The sequence below is a fragment of the Megalobrama amblycephala genome, linkage group LG13, assembly GCF_018812025.1.
Source record: "Megalobrama amblycephala isolate DHTTF-2021 linkage group LG13, ASM1881202v1, whole genome shotgun sequence".
Taxonomy (NCBI): domain Eukaryota; kingdom Metazoa; phylum Chordata; class Actinopteri; order Cypriniformes; family Xenocyprididae; genus Megalobrama; species Megalobrama amblycephala.
In genome coordinates, this window is record NC_063056.1 from 22728618 (window position 1) to 22751339 (window position 22722).

The 22722-nt window shown below is 36.6% G+C and overlaps 2 protein-coding genes across 2 annotated transcripts; one reads left to right on the top strand and one right to left on the bottom strand.

Moving 5' to 3' along the window:
- Positions 1-16942: 16942 nt before the first annotated feature.
- Positions 16943-19311, top strand: hint3 (histidine triad nucleotide binding protein 3). Its single transcript, XM_048153975.1, has 5 exons — positions 16943-17108; positions 17562-17679; positions 17871-17940; positions 18026-18152; positions 18584-19311. Exons 1-5 carry the CDS (start codon positions 16977-16979, stop codon positions 18620-18622), a joined length of 486 nt encoding a protein of 161 aa, XP_048009932.1. The 5' UTR covers positions 16943-16976; the 3' UTR covers positions 18623-19311.
- Positions 19312-19821: 510 nt separating this feature from the next.
- si:dkey-29b11.3 (actin-binding Rho-activating protein-like) lies at positions 19822-22564 on the bottom strand. The gene is made up of 2 exons (XM_048153506.1): positions 22341-22564; positions 19822-21231 (listed from the first exon to the last, which is right to left on the bottom strand). Exon 2 carries the CDS (start codon positions 21183-21185, stop codon positions 20712-20714), a length of 474 nt encoding a protein of 157 aa, XP_048009463.1. The 5' UTR covers positions 21186-21231; positions 22341-22564; the 3' UTR covers positions 19822-20711.
- Between the last annotated feature and the right edge of the window lie 158 nt (positions 22565-22722).

Genomic DNA, 22722 nt, shown 5'->3' on the forward strand with positions numbered 1-22722 from the left:
TTCTGACATTTTTTCTCTCGCAATTGAGATGTATAAACTCGCAATTATGACTGTATTTCCCAATTGTGAGCTTACATCTTGCAATTCAGACTTGTTTTCTCAGAATTGCAAAATATAAACTCACAATTGCAACTTATAAAATCAGAATAGCGGGAAATAAACAATTTGACTTTGTTCTCGCAATTGCAAGTTTATCACAATTCTGACTTCTTTTATGCCCACTTCGAGCACTGATCTTACAAAAAACAAAAAGAAATGCATATATTCATGCGCAATTTTAGACAGGAAGATCTGTTCTTGGGGTAGGCTCTATTGCCCTGGGCCAGTAAACTACCACCTAGCAGCCAGCTAGAAATGCCCTAGCAACCAATCAGAATACCTAACAACCACCTAGCAATGCCCTAGCAACCAACCAGAATACCTACAGAGGAAACAACCTAGAAATGCCATAGCAATGGCCAGAAACCCTAGCAATTCCCTAGCAATGATCTATAATATCTTAGCAACCACCCAATATACCTAATAACAACCTATAAAATGTCCTAACAACCAATCAAAATACCTAACAACCACCTAGAATTGTCCTAGAAACCAACTAGAATACCTACCAACCACCTTGCAATGCCCTAGCAACCAATCAGAATACCTAACAACCACTTAGCAATGCCCTAGCAACCAACCAAAATATATACAGAGGAAAAAAACTATAAATGCCCTAGCTATGGCCAGAATCCCTAGCAATGCCCTAGCAATGGTCTAGAATATCTTAGCAACCACCCTATATAACTAGTAACAACTCATAAAATGTCCTAACAACCAATCAAAATACCTAACAACCACTTAGAATTGTCTTAGCAACCAACTAGAATACCTACCAACCAACTTGCAATGCCCTAGCACCCAATCAGAATAGCTACAGTAGAAACAACATAGAAATGCCCTAGCAATGGCCAGAATCCCTAACAATGCCCTAGCAATGATCTAGAATATCTCAGCAACCACCCAAAATACCTAGTAACAACCTATAAATGTCCTAACAACCAATCAAAATACCTAACAGACCTCTAACAATGCCCTTAGCAAACAACCAGAATACCTAGCAACAACTTAGCAATGTCCTAACAACCAATCAAAATATCTAACAACCACAGAGCAACACTAGCAACCACCTAGAAAATGTTCCTAGCAATGAATAGCAACAAACTAGCAATGCCCTAGCAACCACAAAGAATACCTATCAAACACTTAGAAACACCCTAGTAACCAACCAGATTGCTTAGCAACCACCAAGCAATGCCCTAGCAACCATATAGACTACCTAGCAACCCCCAGCAATACCTACTAACCACCCAGAATACCCTAGCAACCAGCTAGCAATGCCCTAGTAACCAACCAGAACACGTGCAACGACCCAGAATACCAAGCAACAATTCAGAATACCTAGCAACCACATAGCAACACCCTATCAACCACCTAGAAATGCCCTAACAACCAACCAGAATACCTAGCAATGCCCTAACAATCACCTATAATACCCAGTGACTACCAAGAAACGACCCAGAATACCTAACAACCCCCTTTATATTGCTCTAGAAATACTAGCCACACGTGATGAGTATTAAAGTATTACTGTTATCCAAAATCTCTTACAGCACACATATTAGGAGCAACCCAAGGTTAAGTGCACTGCTCAAGGGGCTTGAACCTCCAACCTTTCAGTTACCACCTCAGATCAGCGACCATTACATCACACCACCCCATTATGATCTCACGTTACACTGCATCGGCAGTTTTGCACTGAATGTGTAAAGTTGTTATGTGAGCACTCAGGAAAGCAACTGAGTTCAGGGCGAATGTGTGTGTCTGTATGGTTGGTTATGCAGTAGGCACAATGTGGCCTGACTGAACAGCAGATTTCAGGTGAGAGAATCAGGGGTGTTGTCAGGTGTGGGCAGCTGCACCCAGCCGAGCACCGGTGCCTAATGACGGCTCTTTTAATGAGCGCTGATACATGATGAATGCGGCCATATGGTCAAACAGCCTGCCGAAATCAAGCGCACAATTTTCTTTTAGCATTTAGCAGAGGTAAAGAAGCGATCATGCACTGTAGGTTCATGAACAGCAGGAAGAAGATGTGACCTTCATTCACCCTGCAGAGATTATGCAATTCTTTTACCTATACAGTTTAAGAACGTTTTTTTTTTAACTGTCAAGGCCTTTTCTTTACATTACCTGCCAATGTAATGCAGCCTAATTTGCTTCGTTTCAAGCTGTACTATTCACTTCTTTCAGTGTTTCGTTGCACTGCTGGATCTTTTCCTGTGAAAGCCCAGTAGTCAGTATGAAATCTAGGCGATAACAAATGGCTGACAATCCCATGAGGCATTAGTGAGGTATGGCAACGCATGGAAAAACTTCTGGGTCTGGGAGATTATAGTATGAATCTAAAATGCATGATTTTATTGCCTCTGTGCTTCAGAACTTACACCAGTCAAATATTTGGACACACATACTCAATCTTTATTCTATATTTATCTAACTATTTTGCATATTTTGGAATAATATTGGAGTCATCAAAATGATAATATAACACAAATGTAAGGATGGGAAGTATGTAATGACCCAAAAATGTTAAATAATTCTTAACTATCTTAGATTTTAGCTTCTTTTTTTTTTTTTCTCGAATACAACTGCTTACATTGGCATTTTAAGTTTTGAAGTTGTGTGGATTTTAGTCCATGCCTATTGGCTCTGAAGCCATCTATATGCTAATGTTCTCCTAAAAGATATCAATTTTTAAATTTACAGTCTTTCTTTACTGAGAAATCAAACGCAGAATATCGATGACTCGTTTGACTGGTTTGAGTTGGACAAACTTAAACAAATTACTTACTTTTAAACTTTGAGTTTCTTAAATTCTCATTCAACTTTTTTGAGTTCTGCCAACTTATTAGGGTTTACAATGAAGTAATAAAATCATTTGATTTGCAAGAACTCAAAATGAAAAAAAGTTAATTAACTAAATCTTTTATGTTAATTGCTATCAAAATGTATGTGTTAGCTAACTCTGTAACTTCAAGTTAGGAGTAATTAACATGCATGAGTGATGAGTGATTACCTCAAATTTTTTGAGTTAGCCCAACTTATTCTGGTTTACAGTGCTCTAAAATGAAAATACTTGCAACTGACTACAAAATAGTAAATCACGGTTCATGGCTGTTATAACTAAAGCTTATTGGCTATTTACAAAATGGTTGCATCTGAAATCACATACTCTTACTTGGATAAAAGTTCTATATGTATGAATGTGTGTTTGAATGTAATCCAGACATACTATATTCGCCATGTTGTCATTATCATGTGACCTACCAGCGTCAGTTGCGTTGCTTCACTGCCATTCACAAATCCTCTCCTGTGGCCTCATGGGATAGTAAAGTGTCCATATGTACACTTCAGAATCTCGCCGGAAGAAGTAGGTTATCTAGGTACTTTTTGCCTACTCTTTTTGAGTACTGTGAATTCTGACATAATACTCTTGTCACATGCTGTTTTTAACCTACTTTACAGTAGGGAAGTATGTGATTTCGGATGCAGCCAAAGTGACTTCAGTATGTCCCACTCAAACTTTCTGTTTCAACAGGAAATAAATCAGCACAGACAGAAAAAAACAGCTTATAGCATAACCCCTTTTATACATTTTTAAAATTACATTTAATTATTAACATTAATTATTTATTGATAATTAAGCAAACCAAATAATTATTTTAATTATTTTTGTATCGTTAATTTGTGTAAAGAATCACATATGTAGCCCCAATTTATATGTGTCTAAAACATTATAACATTATAAGAAACATAGTGACTTTTGATTAGTAGTGTAGATGCAGTGCATAGATCCAGAAGAATCCCATCGGATACTCTTTAACAGTTTGGAGCTAGTGCGGTGTCAATTAAAGAACGATTTGTTCACTCAGCCTTGAGTGACCGAATCAGCACATCGACAGCACACACGTCACATGGGTAACGGTTTACCTTTTTCATCCAATTTGTGATTGATTCCTATATTACCGATCTGATCAAATTATCCAGATAGCTGCGCATGTTTAACGCCACTCTGCTCTGACAAATTGATAACAGAGAAAAGACAGACAGCGAGTTTGTAGGGAAGAGAGCCTGAGGTCTAATCAGGGCAAAGCCTCTCTGTGCTATAATTACGCAAATAACTGAGCAGAGTCACTCATATTTCAAATTCATACTCGCTTGTTTTATTTCAGTACAGCTGCTGAATGCAAATTAAAGTGTGGTATTGCAGAGTCGATGCTTTTTCAAAGCCATAGGCTGTCATGCATAAGGGTTTTTTTACACTAATTAAAAAAGATTTTACTATGAAATGCCAGTTACTGACACACTGACCACTACAAGTTTCATATAATAGCTTCCGAAATGTATAAGTCAAATATATATATAGCCTAAATCATTATAGGTCCTACAACAGTTTGTTCTAGTGTTTGCCTGTTTCTGACAGACAGTGGAGATTTTACAGTGATTTTCTGTAGGTTACATTGATACACCAGTAGATGGAGACAAGTGACTGACTTAATGAGTGAGTCATCAAAAACATTTATTCAACTGATTCATTAAAAAAAGAAAGAAAGAAGTTACTGTGTAGTTAAATCATTTGCTCAGTCGATTAGTTCAAATCACTGATTAATTCAGGAATAAAACCTGTGACAAAACCTGTTTTATAAATCTTCCAATTTTGCAGAATGAGTTAAAGGATTAGTCCACTTTCATTAAATTCATTAAATTCATAAAATTTCCTGATAATTTACTCACCCGCATGTCATCCAAGATGTCCTTCTTTCTTCAGTCGAAAAGAAATTAAGGTTTTTGATGAAAACATTCCAGGATTTTTCTCCATATAGTGGACTTCAATGGCCTCCAAATGGTTGAAGGTCAAAATTACAGTTACAGTTTCATTGCAGCTTCAAAGCGTTCTACAATGATCCCAGACAAGAAATAAGGGTCTAAATGCTAAAAGAAAACCATACAGTAACCATAAGTAATTCACTTAGCAGTGTCTACACTGCCGGAATTCTAAGAAGAGAAGAAGAAGAAGAGAGCTAGTTTACGATGAGCATTTATAGTTAAAATGTATAAAATTTTAATTTTTTTTAGAAAATGAGTGATGGTTTCTCTAGATAACACCCTTATTTCTCGTCTGGGATCGTGTAGAATGCTTTGAAGCTGCAATGAAACTGTAATTTTGACCTTCAACCATTTGGAGGCCATTGAAGTCCACTATATGGAGAAAAATCCTGGAATGTTTTCATCAAAAACCTTAATTTCTTTTCGACTGAAGAAAGAAATGAACATCTTGGATGACATGGGGGTGAGTAAATTATCAGGAAATTTTAATTTGAAAGTGAACTAATCCTTTAAATTGTGTCCTAACCAGGGGTGCGTGATCCATCATTCAATGATCCATCATTGACGAAATCAACTAGCTAGTCACGACTGTTTCCCGAAACTGTATCGTTGCAAACTTTTTGTCGTTCAACAACATTGGTTAATGATATCACACAGATGGTGGAGTAATAACTTATTTTAATGAATCTGTTTGAGATCAAAATAATGCTAGATTTTTTGCTATAAATTTCAGATATGGCATCTGAGGACTAATTCTCTTTTTTTCTCAGTTATTTTGCATTACTTCCAGATTCAATAATAGGCTTGTTCTTATACATACCAGAGCACGTACGTACATGCACAGTCTTCAAAAACGGTGCTTTAAATCTCTTGACAAACTAAAAGACGTAAATGACATTTGTATATATTTAACATAAAAGATATAGATTGTACTGAATATCAGCTTGCTTATTTTGCTCAAAATAAGGATTTATTAAAGGTGCAGTTTGTAAATTTTAGCGGTGTCTAGCGGTGAGGTTGCGAATTGCTCAGTCCACCGCTCAACCCTCCCTTTCAAAGCACATAGAGAAGCTACGGTGGCCGACACAGGACAAAGATGTTGTCGCCTGAGACAGCAGAGAATAGCCAGTCAACCAATGAGGATTCTTATTACTTCTAACTATAAAAAATGGTCTCTGCTTCTAATAAACCAGATGACTACTACTACTTCTTCTTCGTGTGTATTCAACATAGTGACGATGCAAGCTGCCTCTAAAAACACCAACAAAGAAGAACAACAACATAGTGATGAAACGTGCTCTGTAGAGCAGTTAGTCCGTTTAGGGCTACTGTAGAAATATGGCGAATTAACATGTAAGGGGACCCGCGGTGTATGTAGATCTGGCTCATTCTAATGTAATAAAAACATAACGGTTCATTATGTAAGGTCTTTATACACCACTGAAAACATAGTTATTTGTATTATATTGCATTTCTATCAATAGATTCTCCTAAAATTTACATACTGCACCTTTAAGTCTACATGTCATAAAAACAGGAAACTATGCTTCTAACCACAGCTCGAGAGCCCACACAACTTCGCAATGCTGTTTGCGAATGTTCGTTAGAACTATGGTTTCGGAAAACACAGATTCGTTGAACTATGCTGATAACGACGAAACTTGTGACCATATGGCTAACGATGCTTTTGGGAAATGCTCCGCTGATTGGCTGTTCAGTGTAGCAAACAAGTCAGTGTATGAGAAATAAAGCCAAAGTGATGAAAACAAGCAAAATAGTAAAGATGGCACAGACAGAAGGCTGTTCTAATTTTACGTCATCTTCCCTGAGCATTCCAGTATGCAAATGACAGTGATTAACATGATTGATACTCAATAACAATCAAGCACTGCTAGTTGTAGTTTTGGTTTTCTCTTTATAACAGGATTAAAATACATAGCCAACTAATTGAGTCGACTTATCCATTGTCACTTTCAATATAAAGGTCACACCATTATGTTTAAACTCACATTAGATACTTTTAACATGAAATAAAGCACATAATCAGTAGCTGAGTTTTTATTATTGTCTAGTTTTTTTATGTTGTTGTTCCAGTTGTGACGTCACAGAAATTGAACACCGTTTCTAAAACAGGATCCCGTTTCTTATCGTGTATCACGGCCACAGTTGGTTAGGATAAAAACATAGAAAAGTTGTTTGTTGTTTTTTTTAATTGCGTGTTGCTGCTTCATTGTTACAGTGTCAAAGGTGCTTTCACAGTCTGACACCACACAGGTGTATGAACATGATCCATCCTAAATTATGAACTGTTAATCAATGACATATAATTTGCACCCATTTCTGACAGCAATTTTTCCTTTTCACACAGCAATCTGACAGAAGCCTGTTTTTTCTCCATCCTCGCTGAGAGCTCAGTTAAATACCGCACCAAGCGTTTGGTTCCATTTAAAAACTCCATGTCCTCCCGCATTCGTAAGACTAAATAGCATTTCAATCTGATCTTTGCTATCCTCCATCATCTCTCCATGCCCCTCTCAAATCTCCCAGTAATCCTGTTTAGTCAGGCTGTGTGTGTTTCTGTGAAGCGTGTGTGCGCGTTCAGAGATAGAAAGAGGTAGAGGGTGCGAGTGAGAGAATTGGAGAGCAAGCGAGAGTGTGTGAGCAAAAGAGAAAGTCATTCAGCTGTATCAGAGTAGCTGGGGCCATATGCTATTCCTTCTCCAGTTTCCCAGCATGCCTGCTCAAGCCCTCGGCGCTTCAGGGAGAGACACTCACTTAGGGGATGTGAACGGAGTCGCATTGTCCTCTTGCACCAGATGTTATCACGCTCGCTAATTGGCTCAGCAAAAACAAAGCAAGAGGATGGAATGCCTGGCCCACAGGAGCAGTACACAGCCTTCAGCCTAGAGCACCAATAACAATCATACAGACCTCACTGACAGCCCTCTGAAGCAATTAGCAGTCCAGACATTCAACTTCCTCCAGCTCTACTTGTTCTGACACAACATGTCAGATTTTTATCATTCGTGCCGAAGCTGTAATACAAAAAAGCATGAATAGTCTTCAAACAGGCCTTCGGTTGGCAACGCAGATTTGAGCGGCTGAACGGAGCTCGGTTTTCAACATAGTAGATTTCCCCACTGTACTGAGGTTTCTTGTTATTGTAACAATTAAGGTGTTTCCATAGCCATCCTGTGCAGACACAACTGCTAGAGTCATTAGCTGATTTTACAGTTGAAAAACAGAGAGAAGGAAGGAGGAAAGTGTGAAACTTCCTGCACGTGTACTCATAGTCGTGAACAGCAACATTACAGTTTGTAATTAAAGTTTTTTTTTTGGCAAAGTATGATTACACACATGCACATATATACACACACACACACACACACACATATACATATATAGCTTCACTTTTTTAAACTTTAGTTAGTGTGTAATGTTGCTGCTTGAGCATAAAAAACATCTGCAAAGTTACGATGCTTAAAGTTCAATGCAAAGGGAGATATTATCTTTTACAGAAATCACTTTTTAAGGACTACAACAAATGGCTGGTAGGGACTACAACAAGCTTCTTCCCGGGTCTCTGACATCAAAAACCCCAAAATTTACATAAACCCTGCCCCCAGGAACACGCAACAAAGGGGATGAGGCCATGTTGGGCTGCTTCAGAGAAGAGGAAGAGTTGTTGTAGATTATTATTACCATGCCATCGTTTTACGCAAATTGCTTCACAAACAAGGGTCGATTCAACGCTGGATTTGCACAAAAGATTAACTTGACGGCACATGCTAGTACAGAGGTCTCTAAACTCTGTCCTGCAAATTTAGCTCCAACCCCAATTAAACACACCTGAACCAGCTAATCAAGGGCTTACTAGGCATAAAAGAAAATTTCAAGCAGGTGTGTTGGAGCTAAACTCTGCAGGACAGTGGCCCTCCAGGACCGAGTTTGGACACCCCTGTGCTAGTCGATGAGTTGAATCAACTTCACAGTAACTACATAAATTTATCCACTAACCATTCAGAAATGTCCAGTTGCATTCTAAAAGTTGTAACTTCTTCCTGATTCTCTCCATCAGTGTCCGACTCCGTTTTGAACAATGTAAGGCTGAACACCGTTACTGACAATCGTCATTTTGGCTGCATGAGATTCTCCAGCTTTGTTGTTGTTGAGTTGCTAAAGCTCTGTCCTCTTTTGGAAAGTGGGCCGGGGGCAGCAGCTCATTTGCATTTAAAGGGACACACACAAAAGCAGCGGGTTTTGCTCACACCCAAACAGTGGTAAATTTGACAAGCTATAATAAATGATCTGGGGTATTTCGAGCTGAAACTAAAAGGGGCATTACTTTAACCAATCACCACTTAATCATTATTTTAGCAAACTCACATTCAATCTGGCTCCATTCCAATCTTCAGCATCCAATCAATTCTCAATGGGTTAAAATCAAGCCCCTCACTCAGAAATATGTCACATTATGGAATTAAAACTGTTTGCTAACCACAGTTCACCTTGACTTTTTATTTCTGAAAGTTCTGTTCTCTGGTTCCATGTCAAGTTCTAGTAGTGCTACCCCTCTAAGTGGTAGCAGATGTCTTGTGTGTGTGATCCAGGTCTGGCACTGTTAGCTTGGTTTAAAAACAGTCCAGGTCTTTTTCAAGGGGATTCACTTTGATTGAGAATGTGAGAATTTCACTGTGATGTGTGATAACCTTGAACAGTGTGAAGAGAAGCAGCACTCTAAATGTCCTACATCACTCTTGGTGCCGTTCCACAGCCTTGTGCACTTGGTAAACTATTGGTGCAATCCTGCAGCATAACCAAAAGTTATTGAACAAACTGCTTTGCATATAAACATGCTCATCGGTCTTCATACAGCCAGACATAATAAGTGTGCATGTGTTCAATTTATTTTCATTTAAGGTTATGTTTGTGTGGCACAATATGACTCTGGATCATCCTGAATCCCGGATATTCCGCACAAAACAAACATTTTTGTCTCCAATCATTTAATTTGTCACAATTTCTGCTCAAGTTTCACAATTTTCTACATCTGTAATTCAATTCAAAGTGGTTGAAACAGTGCAATAAACTCATCAAAGTCTAAGGCATTTGGATCTGAAGCAGCAAACGTACATTTTCAATTGTACTGAGCTGAAATGTTTTAGCAGAACAAATCATTCATAAAAACATTTGTATGTAAATTGTCCCATTGAATTTAGGTAAGAATGGTTTTACATACAATGAGCGCAGAAATTCTTCTGTAGTGCTTGTATTTCATGAATACGTCCCATTAAAACTGGGAAAGGGCAACAGTTTTTTTAATTACATTTCTAGATAAGAGGCTTTTCTCTCATCTCAACAGTGTTGGAATAACTCCAGGTCAATATTATGCATTCATTTTCTGTTTGGTGGTATAATGGAATTACATTTTAACATTCAAGATACAGTCCTACTTTTTAAAGATTTCAGTTTTAAGGGGTTGGTTTCACTCTCTTCTCTGTGCTGGGAACTCAACTGGGGCTGTCGGCACAGAAAAGTTGTATTCTGTCAATCTCCTGTCGTTCTATGATAGATTGCCCTTTGCAAAATGAAAATACAGTCATGCATGATAAGTATGGCTGATATCTGGCCATGTGACTGAAATCCATACCTTATAAACAACTATATTTCAGTACTATGAGGCAAGCAGGGTTTAGCCACTGCTGGTAGATACTAACAAAGAACGTTCTCAGAACTTTAGCTAACATTCTGACAAGGGTATCTCAAAGTTCTGAACAAACGTTCATCCAGTAATATTAATAGAATGTTCCTTCAAAGTTATAATAATGTTTTAAAAACGTTAGCACAAAAATGTTATTTATATGCTTCAAGGAGCTTTATTTCCTGTAATGTTACTAACTTATCTAAATTTTTTTTTTTTTAATTATAATACTTGTTTCAGAATATTCAGAGAATATTCAAAAGTAACATGTTTGAAGAATGATAAAATGGAATGTTTCCTTAACGTTCACATAACCAAGAAAAAAACATATTTAGAATGTTCAGATATTATACTGAAATCAAATGTTTTTATAACATTTGATATAATATAATAATGGGAACGTTAGGATTTGACAACATTTTTGTTAACCGGACACATCATTCTGCAGGTAAAATGCATTTGTTTTTAGAATATTAGATCAAAAGGGTTTCATTTCAAATGACAGATTAATTGCATAACTAGTTAAGATGAGTGGGGAATGCTAAACGGATTCACTTTCTCCAGGTATTATAAAACTTTCAGGCAATTTATGCCTACATGTGACAGTAAAGCACATTCATGACCCTTATTTTATGACAGACATATGGCATCCTAATATGGCAAGTGTATCAGTAAATGTCAATCAGCATTATATAAGCTGCAATCAACCAATCAAAAGAGAGCAATGATTAATTCAGAGGAAAACGTGGTGTGTGTTGGATCTGAAGGAAAGAGGAGAGAGAAATGAACACCAGGTGCATGTGCAAACCCACAGTAAATGGACTGTGCAGAGAGAAACGAAAAGAAGGAGAGAATGCCTGAAAGAGTGACAGACAGCTGAGTAAACAGAGAGTTTCATGGTACCTGCTCTCTTTAATTATGCTAACATTTCCATGATATATCTGTCTGGGTAAAAGCAGACACCGATGAAGCTACGTGCAAGAAATAACCATCAACAGTGCATTCATTTCAGCTATGTAAAATCAGTTAATGTGTTGATAGTGCTACTGCTGCTTAAAAACACGTCGTTACCTCAGATGTGGGTCTAGTACATCTACCATGGTTTATCTGAGTTGCATACTTGACGTAAAGAATTAGCAGTGCAAATGTTTGAAAAGAACAAATGTGATGAAGCAGCTGAGAGTGAGATGCTGTTCACACTTCAAAGGTTGAGCTGAAGGATGTTACAACACTGCCTCCTGCTGGCAGAATTTGGCAATACTGACCTGACCTAACAGGTATTTATTTGATGTTAAAATACTTTGCTATCCCAGCTTATGCAGAGACTACCATGAGTAAGCCATTTGGAGATTTGGTGATTTGATTAAAAACACTGTTTGCCTCTGTAGTGCTATCAGAAAAATACTTGGCTAAAGCTAGCTGTTAGCAGTTGCTCAGCTCGTGCATGATTCTGCCATCTTTGCTGAATAAAAGTTATTGTCTCGAAACGTTAGCCGTAAATGCCAAGTGACTCACTCTAGAGCCACAGGACAATGACATCCTGACGACAATATTAACTGGCTGATTGCAGTTTTTTTTTTACGATTTTGGAATTAAAGTACTACTTGGAGCTTAAAGTCAACTTGAAATAAAATATGACCCCATTTACTTGTACATATTCCAGTCACATTGTGAGTAATTCATCAGTGCATGATGTTACAAAGTAATTTATATATACACACACACATATATGAGCTCACCATGGCTGCATATATAACCTGATTCCAGAAAAGTTGGGACACAGTACAAATTGTGAATAAAAACAGAATGTAATGAATTTCAACATTATATTCAGAATACAACATAGATGACATATCAAATTTTTAAACTGAGAAAATGTATCATTTTAAGGGAAAAATAAGTTGATTTTAAATACACATCTCAAAGTTGGGACAAGGCCATGTTTACCACCGTGTGGCATCCCCTCTTCCTTTTATAACAGTCTGCAAACGTCTGGGGACTGAGGAGACAAGTTGCTCAAGTTTAGGAATAAGAATGTTGTCCCATTCTTGTCTAATAAAGGCTTCTAGTTGCTCAACTGTCTTAGGTCTTCTTTGTCGCATCTTCTTCTTTATGATGCACCAAATGTTTTCTATGAGTGAAAGATCTGGACTGCAGGCTGGCCATTTCAGTACCCGGATCCTTCTTCTATGCAGCCATGATGTTGTAATTGATGCGGTATGTGGTCTGGCATTGTCATGTTGGAAAATGCAAGGACTTCCCTGAAAGAGACGATGTCTGGATGGGAGCATATGTTGTTCTAGAACTTGGATATACCTTTCAGCATTGATGGTGCCTTTCCAGATGTGTAAGTTGCCCATGCCACACGGACTCATGCAACCCCATACCATCAGAGATGCAGGCTTCTGAACTGAGCGCTGATAACAACTTGGGTTGTCCTTGTCCTCTTTAGTCCAGATGACATGGCATCCCAGTTTTCCAAAAAGAACTTTAAATTTTGATTCATCTGACCACAGAACAATTTTCCACTTGGCCACAGTCCGTTTTAAATGAGCCTTGGCCCAGAGAAAACGCCTGGGCTTCTGGATCATGTTTAGATATGGCTTCTTTTTTGACCTATAGAGAGTTTCAGCCGGCAACGAATGGCACGGTGGATTGTGTTCACCAACAATGTTTTCTGGAAGTATTCCTGAGCCCATGTTGTGATTTCCATTACAGTAGCATTCCTGTATGTGATCGGGCCATTAGACGGCACTGCAAGATCACGGGCATCCAGTATGGTTTTCCAGCCTTGACCCTTACGCACAGAGATTGTTCCAGATTCTCTGAATCTTTGGATGATATTATGCACTGTAGATGATGATAACGTCAAACTCTTTGCAATTTTTCTCTGAGAAACTCCTTTCTGATATTGCTCCACTATTTTTTGCCGCAGCATTGGGGGAATTGGTGATCCTCTGCCCATCTTGACTTCTGAGAGACACTGCCACTCTGAGAGGCTCTTTTTATACCAAATCATGTTGCCATTTGACCTAATAAGTTGCAAATTGGTCCTCCAGCTGTTCCTTATATGTACATTTAACTTTTCCGGCCTCTTATTGCTACCTGTCCCAACTTTTTTGGAATGTGTAGCTCTCATGAAATCCAAAATGAGCCAATATTTGGCATGACATTTCAAAATGTCTCACTTTCAACATTTGATATGTTATCTATATTCTATTGTGAATAAAATATAAGTTTATGAGATTTGTAAATTATTGCATTCCTTTTTTATTCACAATTTGTACAGTGTCCCAACTTTTTTGGAATCGGGTTTGTAAAAAAACAGTAATATTCTGAAGTATTAGTACAATTTAAAATTATAGTTTTCTATTTTAATGTATTTTAAGATATCATTTATTCCTGTAATGGCAAAGCTGAATTTTCAGCATCATTACTCCAGTCTTCAGTGTCAAATGATCCTTCAGAATTCTTTCTAATTTACTGATTTGGTGCGCAAAAAGTGTTACTTATTGTTACTGTTTTTATGTTGAAAACAGCTGTGCTTCATTTTTTGTGAAAACCATGATACTCTTCATTTATTGATAAAAAGAAAGTTTAAAAAAAAGGAATTTATTTTAAATATAATTATTTTGTTATATATATAATATAAAAATATATTAACCTCCACACAGACTGTCAGATAATTTTAACCAAAATCCAAATAGCTATTTTATAAGCGTTATTTTGGCAAACTGTTTGTCTGCATTTGCAATACGTCACATTACGGAAGTTGGGATTGCGAACAGCAATTCACATTGACTTTGAATATACTACAGAAACAAGCAGAGGTGAAAAGTCAAAGAAAGCAGATTATAAATAAAATGCCTCTTAACCTCTCAAGCATGTTATTTGTCAATGTTTTGCCATTTAATTTCATAACAGGCCGATTTCAGATTCATAAAGCATGTGTGACAGTGACCAGTGGCGATGGCAGTCTTTTCAGCGGGATGTATGGAATGAAAGAGGAAGTTGGAAGTAGGGCAGAACATGATTAAAGAAACTGAATATTTTCCCTTCATGTATAGCTCCCTCTCTCTCTCTCTCCAGAGATTCATGATTTGCAGTTGTCACCACCCCCCAACTTCCTCCATTTTAATCAACAGGATCTATTTACAAAGCCGATGCCTCATGAATAATTCTACAACCTCTTCAGGACAAAACATCGACTTCCTCAATGCTGGAGTTGATATTTTGGTCATGAATCATTTAGAGACGTTGTTTGTTGCCAGCGCTTAACTTCATATTTTCCCAGTTATTTCTAAGGCGTTTGTATTTTCCATTCACATCACGATCATCTTCTACGTCCCACATTTGCCAGTTCTCTCAGTTATCAGTAATTCTGTTTTTTTTTTGTTTTTTTCTTCAATCCTTTGCATTCCTACAATACCATAGCAGACTGTAATTGCATACAGTCATCTTCTGGCACATTATTTATCATATGGAGCCGCAGAACAAGAGATAACATAATAGCTTTGGCCAGCTGACAACCTCCAATACAGTGGCTGCAAATTGTTGATTGTCACATAAATTATTTTCACATTCATAATGTAAATAGGGGAGGGTGTACAAGGAGAGTAAATTTGATGTCTTGAGTCATTATTATTTTTGTAATTTGTAATAATGAATCTCTGGATTGTTGGGAGTGCAAATGAGCTCTTAATTTAGAGACTAAACATGAACATGCATTTTAATGACATCATTTGCATACATTAAGGTGGTAAATGTGGCGTCCTGACATATTGGAGTACTCAGGATTAATTGCTTGGCTGACCCGCTAAACAGAGCAGTTTAACATTGTGTGTTGTCACTCACTTATCCTTTCTGCCTCTCTTGATTAGTAACCTTTAACCGGTCGGGAGCTTCGTCTGAGTTATTCTGCAGGGAGATTTTTCTCAAAAACTGCTGCGCTGGCTGCTAGAAGACAGTGTAATAGAATTTCATAGACATAGGCCGTAAATAAAGAATAACACAGCTGTGTCTCTGCCATTTCTGTTTGAGATGCCCAACTAATCAAATACAATTTTATAAATTAATCTAATTTTTTCAGCTTATACATCTTAACCTCTATAAAAACCATTGGTGACATGCTGTCGGTTACTACAGACATGAATATGACTCTTCAAATTCGAATTTGCGTTTTTACATGTTTTGGTAAGACTGTAGTTTTTTAGGTTTAAGGTGTTGTGGTTATACTTTTAAAAACAAAAAAGAACAAGAGGGGCTATAAGGATTTTTTTCAGTGGTGAAACCAAAGCGAATGAATACATTTCTCCAGGTTCTGACAATATCAATATCATATGAAAAATTTTAAACTGCTAGAAGCTTAGAAATATGTAATATTGCACAGAGCTGAATGGAAAATACTGTGTGAATATTGTGTGAGTTTGTTATTTGAGCTGTAAAACTGTCTAAATCATCCCTTTTTGATGAGACTATTTTAGGCTTTAAGTTTTGTGGTTATACTTTTGAAAACAAAATACAAGAACAAGAAAGAACAAGAGGAGATGTAAGGATTTTTTGAACCATTAAAAATAAATAAATGTAAAACCAAAGCTATAATGAATAAATACCTTTAGGTTCTGACAATATCATATTAAAAATTATTCTGAAACGGCTAGAAGCATAGAAATATATAATACTGCACAGCTGAATGGAAAATATTTCCTATAATCAGAAATAACATTTCAAGAAATTCATCTAATTTTCTCAAAATATATAAATTCACAATTACTATAAACTGAATAAATGTGATTTAAAGTCTAGCATTAGATGAAGCAACAGGAACATTATGTTAAACCTATAATATATTCAGTGTTTCTTTTGTATTCACTGCAGGGTTTGATTTTGACATCCACATCAGGTAATGAGGGACTTGAAGAATTAAAAAAAAAAAGTATATTGCTATAGGCCCATTTATAAATATTTCAAATTGTCCAATTATTATGTATTTTCTCCTCATGCACCGTCACTTGCTCACTGGCTGGATGAAAGTATTGTCTGTAAAACTGCTTTGTAAGAATATTTAGTTTGCTGACTGAATTAAACCAAATAAAAATATTTATTGTAGGCTATATTCTAATAATGGTTATATATATTTAATACAAACTATATTTTTCCATGTAATATATTAATATTTTAATGTTATTTATTTAACAAAATATCCAAAAACAACAATTTGTTTTAATAATGTAATTTTACATACGGGATCAGCATATTTCTTGACTCTGACTCAAAGGACTTGTATGTTGAAATGACGTGACGCTCGTGCTCGTGATGTAATTAGCGCTGACTTCACGCTTTGAAGATGGCGGCCGACATAAACACACCGACACCTGAGAGCGGCACATCGAATCAGACTGATGATGGTGGATATGACAAAAAATGTATTTTCTGTAAAATCGTGAAGGGGGAGATGGGAACTGAGCTCCTGCACAACGTGAGTGTGCTGTCAGTGTTTTATCTTAGATAACTTAAGATAATGTATGACGATAAGACGAGGCTAAAGATCACAATGAGAAATGTCTCATGAAATCAGTTTTTGCGTGAAGTAACACACCGACGTCTGTAATGCATAAAAGTATTTCCTTTCATTTTTACTTTGTCAAAAAAAAAAAAATAGCTATGTGGTTAATTTGCACAGCCGTCGTCATCACAAAGTAAATTATTATTAATACTAATAAAGAAATGTGGCATATTAATATGCATTTGATATGGTATTACAATAATTCAAGTCATGTTTTGTTGTTTATTAAGTCACGTTTATGTTAAGCACATTTAAAAACATCAGAAGTTGCAAAAGTGCTCTCAAAATAATTACAAATAACTTTAACAAAAAATTATTAGACCCTATCACTGTTATTTATTTTAAATAAAACCTTTCTCTTTTCAGGATGAGACTATTTCCTGTTTCAGAGATATCCACCCTGGAGCTCCGCATCACTATCTGGTTGTGCCAAGCAAACATGTGGGCAATTGTAAATCTCTCAGAAAAGAGCATGTACCATTAGGTAAAAACGCTGTAATTTATCAGAGACTGGTGTAAATGTTTAGACATTTCTGACAGTAGCTGTTCTTACAGTAACAATCAGAAGTAATGAGTCAGTTTTACCATTTACAAATAGTCACAATTCCCAATTTAGTTACATAGCATGTTGGACTACACAGTCATCTGCGTAAACTCTATTTTTGTGTTTTTTAGTGGAGAAGATGGTGGAGATGGGGAAAGAGATGCTTCAGAAGAACAATATAACTGATTTAAATGATGTTAGGTAATGGATAAAACTTTGAATACTTTGCCAGTTATACTAAAATCACGTAGCATGCCAATTTTGACATGTCAGTCGTGTTTCCAAGGTTTGGTTTCCACTGGCCTCCATTCTGCTCTGTCACACATCTGCATCTCCATGTTCTCGCACCCGTCAGTCAGATGGGCTTCATGTCACGCTTGGTCTACAGGCTAAACTCGTATTGGTTCATCACGGTAAGCAATCAAATTAACCACCCAACAATACAAACCACTATTCCCCTTATCCTCTAAGTAAATTACATCCACTAAAACTAATAATCACATTCCCTTGGAGCAGGTTATTGATGCATTAACAAACAAAATGTTTTCTGAGCGTAGGAAGACATCGCCATTTATTACGCCTGTTGAACGAGACCTTTTGTCATGTAATTGCAACAAGCAAATTGTATTAAATTAAAATAGACAAGCTACAGTGGCGGGGAATGAAAACCTTTTTTGTGTTTGCCAGCTCTAGCAGATACTGCTGGATGGATCTGTGTGGAGAAATGACAAATTCTAACACTATAACATTTTTCTTTATGTATCAAATAATAGAATTGTTGATTTTCCCTTACTTTGGAGTATGCAAATGTATAGCTAACTCTTGTCTTGTTTTCATTTTGCAGGCAGACCAGTTACTCCAAAGACTGAACTCTATGAGCTAAATGTACAGAAAGTGAGAGGAACTCAAAATACATTAATGTTCGAGATGCCCAGAGCCTTGTTACTCATAACAGTCCAAGTCAATCTGTTTGTGATGACAAAAGGCCAAAGACGGGTGCCTCTGGGATGTAATACTCATTATTGCTACGTTCATTAGTTAGTTATATTGTTGGCTAGGCGGGCCAATCAAATTTGCAGCAACAAAATTGCAGCTACTTTTGAATTGATTTGAAGAAAAAAAAAAAGCATGCTGAATAGTAATGACAAAAAAATTTGACAGAATCATTAATCTTTTATGGTGAACAGTTGGGCTTCTTTCAGTTTTACTCAAATAATAAGATTTTTAAGGATGCAAAGTAATGACAAAGACTTTTTAAAATATGAACAAGCTGAAAATGGCAATTAAGCTCAATAATTGGATTTAGCTTTGGCCAAATCCACTGCTGAATGATTTCAGCATCAGAATACGGCAGTGTTTTGTCATTCTGTACTGCATCAGTGATGAGCAAGTCTGCTTTCCTTCATATAACATTAAATGAAATGTTTTAACTGTTTATGCTATGACATAGATTGTACTGTATAGATATAAGACCTGTTTGCCTCAGATGTATTTAATTATTGATTGATGTAAAGTTGTATTTGCACTGTATGATGTCCGTAAGCATGTAAACAAAATAAATAATAACCTGCATATGTTTTCTGCTTTTTAATACTTTTTTTGTGCTTCAAAACTATCACATGATCATCACTCTAAATATATTTTATATTAAATATATTTATAATAAATTCAAAACAACTCCATACAGAAAAGTAGACATTAACGTTACTTGTAATTTCCTTGCAAGTGATTCATCGTGAGAAAAATGACTATTACAAATAGAAAACATTTAAAGGATTAGTCCACTTTTAAATACACTTTTCCTGATAAATTGACTCACCCCCATGTCATCCAAGATGTTCATGTCTTTCTTTCTACAGTCGAAAAGAAATGAAGGTTTTTGAGGAAAACATTCCAAGATTTTTCTCCTTACAGTGGATTTCAATGGCTACCAACAGATTGAAGGTCAAAATTACAGTTTCAGTGCAGCTTCGAGGGCTTTAAACAATACCAGATGAGTAATAAGGGTTTTATCTAGCGAAACGATCGGTCATTTTCGGAAAAAATACAACGGTTTATGCTTTATAAACAAAATATCGCCTTGAACGTACTTTCCGCTTCCGCATTCTTCATAACGCTTACGCTGAATGTTCTACGCCTTCCCTATTCTACTTACGGAAAGAACGCGGCGCCAGTTTCGTTTTTTTCCGTAACTTGAATGAGTAATATGTCTTGTCAACACTTCAATGTTGCATGCTATTGTAGGTGTTCACTTAAAGGGATAGTTCACCCAAAAATGAAACGTTGTTCCAATCCTGTTTGAGTTTCTATCTTCTGCTGAATACAAAAGAAGTTATTTTGAAGAATATGGGTAACAAACAGTTGGTTTACAGACATTCTCCAGAAGAAAGAAATGTGAAAGCATGTATTTTTTTGATAATACATTTTATCCCATCACAGTTTAGTGTGCAGAGATATCCAGAAATAAGTCACTTATAGGTTTCCCTGTTAAAACCCTCTTAAACCAATCTAAGCTGGTCTTCCAACTTGACCTCTATGGAGAGTACTCAAAACCAGCAAATCGACCAGCCTAACCAAGCTTCTTCTTTTTTTTCAGCAGGAACATGTGAAAAGTGTAAGTGTTGTGGCTTTGTTTCTATAGCAGCCCCTCATAACCAATGGTATGAGATGGGGGTGGGGCTTCTTGTTTAGTTGACCAATGACAGACAAGAGTGTTTTGAAATCTGGTTTGAAAACATTATTTTTCCAATTCTGTTTGGTGGTACAGAAATGACACACTTCACCTTTGAAAGCATGAAAAAGTAACAATATTGCTACATTTAAATTCAATATAGTTTAAATCTCATTATCAATAGTTTCTTTGGCTGAAAAACTGACTCCTAACCCCTGTTCAAGTAAAATGGATGCCTATAAAGCAATGTTACACAATATTGACTTTGAGGCAGGCACATGGTGTCCATCAATGCTGTAAATCACTGTAACAAGGTGATGAGGACTTCATCATCTCTCCCCTGCCACAGCATCTCTCCTTCAAAGTGCACCAGCCCTTGCTTGCGCGCCCGCAGCAGAACTCCCACTAGTTTATCAGAGATGGTGACGTATCTCTCAAACAGCATCCCGAACCGCACAGACGTCCTGCCGTCATCTCCGCTCTCTCCGATCTCCTTAATGACCTGGCAGAGCTCTGTGACCTCTCTGCTGATATGGGAGTGGGCGTCTTTTCCTCTCTGCTCTGTTTTGGAGCCCTCTAAAGGCCTGCCGTAGCCCTCCTGTCCTCGCTGGATCTGCGGGGGAATCACCTTGCCGTTGCTGAAGGGATTTTGTTTCTGATACTCGCAGTGGTCGTTGGACCATTTCTGCCAGTTCTCTGTCAGACCTTTGACAGACACGGTGCAGGTCTCCGCCCTGTCGTCTTTATGCTGCGCAGGTGCTTCATCCGTCTCCATGGTGACCTTTGGCTCACAGGATGGCTCTAGTTTTCAGCATGCTTTACTGTTGGCACAACAAAGGCTGCGAGTGAGAAGATTGCATGTCGTACAGGCTTTAAATAACTTAAAGCCTCATGAAGTCTACAAGTAACTCTGACCCAATGTAATCAATACTAGTCTATGCACTTAAACTAAACTATATCATAAAGATATATTCATTTATAGACTATAAAATAAATACTGATCTCAAAATTTGAGGTAGAACCACACAAGTGTCATTTTGAAATTTAAGGAAAAATCTTCCAGGACACGGTATTATCATTAACTATACCTAAAAACAATTGTGTTCATTTAAATAGGGCTGAAATGAAACAAAATATAAATATTAGATGAAAAACTTGAACTAAACAAACATTAAGTGGTTTATAACTGAAATACGTTTAAGATGAGGCAACTAAAATTACTAACTGGAGGTAAATAAAAACTAAAACTGAATTAAAATGAAACAAATAGAAATAAAAATAAAGTAAACCTAAATGGTAAAAAAAAAAAAAAATAGAATAAAAAATGTCAAAAGCACATTAAAAATTACAAAAAAAAAAAAAAAAGTATTAAAATATAAACCTAAAATATAAAAAGACCTAGGCCTAGGGGTAAAATAATGCTTTTTGGAAAAATTATAAATAACCGGATATATATGTAAGTTAAATTCACATTTTTATTAGCAACATTTCAAACATTGCTTATTATTACTATGTTTAATTATTATCAATTAACATTAACTGTTTATGGAAATATCCCATATTCATACTGATTTTTTTCTTCATTATCATTATAAAAAACTGGAGATATTTTATTCCATTTTAATAATACGTCCTCAAATTTGAATTACAATTCTGCAGTGCAACCTAAATTCGAATTGAATTTGTTCTCAATAGCATTCATTCTCAAAATATAGAAGGATTTAGAAAGTAGAATTGAGAGATTTTTTTTCAATTCTATTCTGAAAGTCGCACAATATACAAAACACATAGGCTATTCAACAATACGAAACTAGCACTGTATAAAATTGATAGAGACAGTCTATGACAGCGGAGTTTAACGATGCAGTCGACTTTACAAAGATTTATTTGACATCTAAATATATACACCACACGTTAAGTGTAACCTTACCGCCCTTGTTTGGGTTCTTGTGGATGGTTGTCATGCTGTAACTGCGATGGAAGTGGATACATTACAAGTTGTGCAGTGGACACTTTTCTGACCTCTTGTGAGAGTGATTGATGTGTAAACTAACCAATGAGAGCATGAGAATCATGTCACTGTACGAGAGAATGAGCCAATGACAGGGAAGATTTCATCTCCTTAAGACTTTAATGAGTGTGTTAGGATTAAAAGATATTATCAGGTGACACTAAATCGTTTCCATTTTCAAAAAAGACTATATACATAAAACATAGGGAAATGATTCGGCTTTCACGAACAGACACTTCTTTCGAGCACACAGGCACTTTACTTAATTTTACTCATGGGTATGACTTAGTTAAAACAGGCA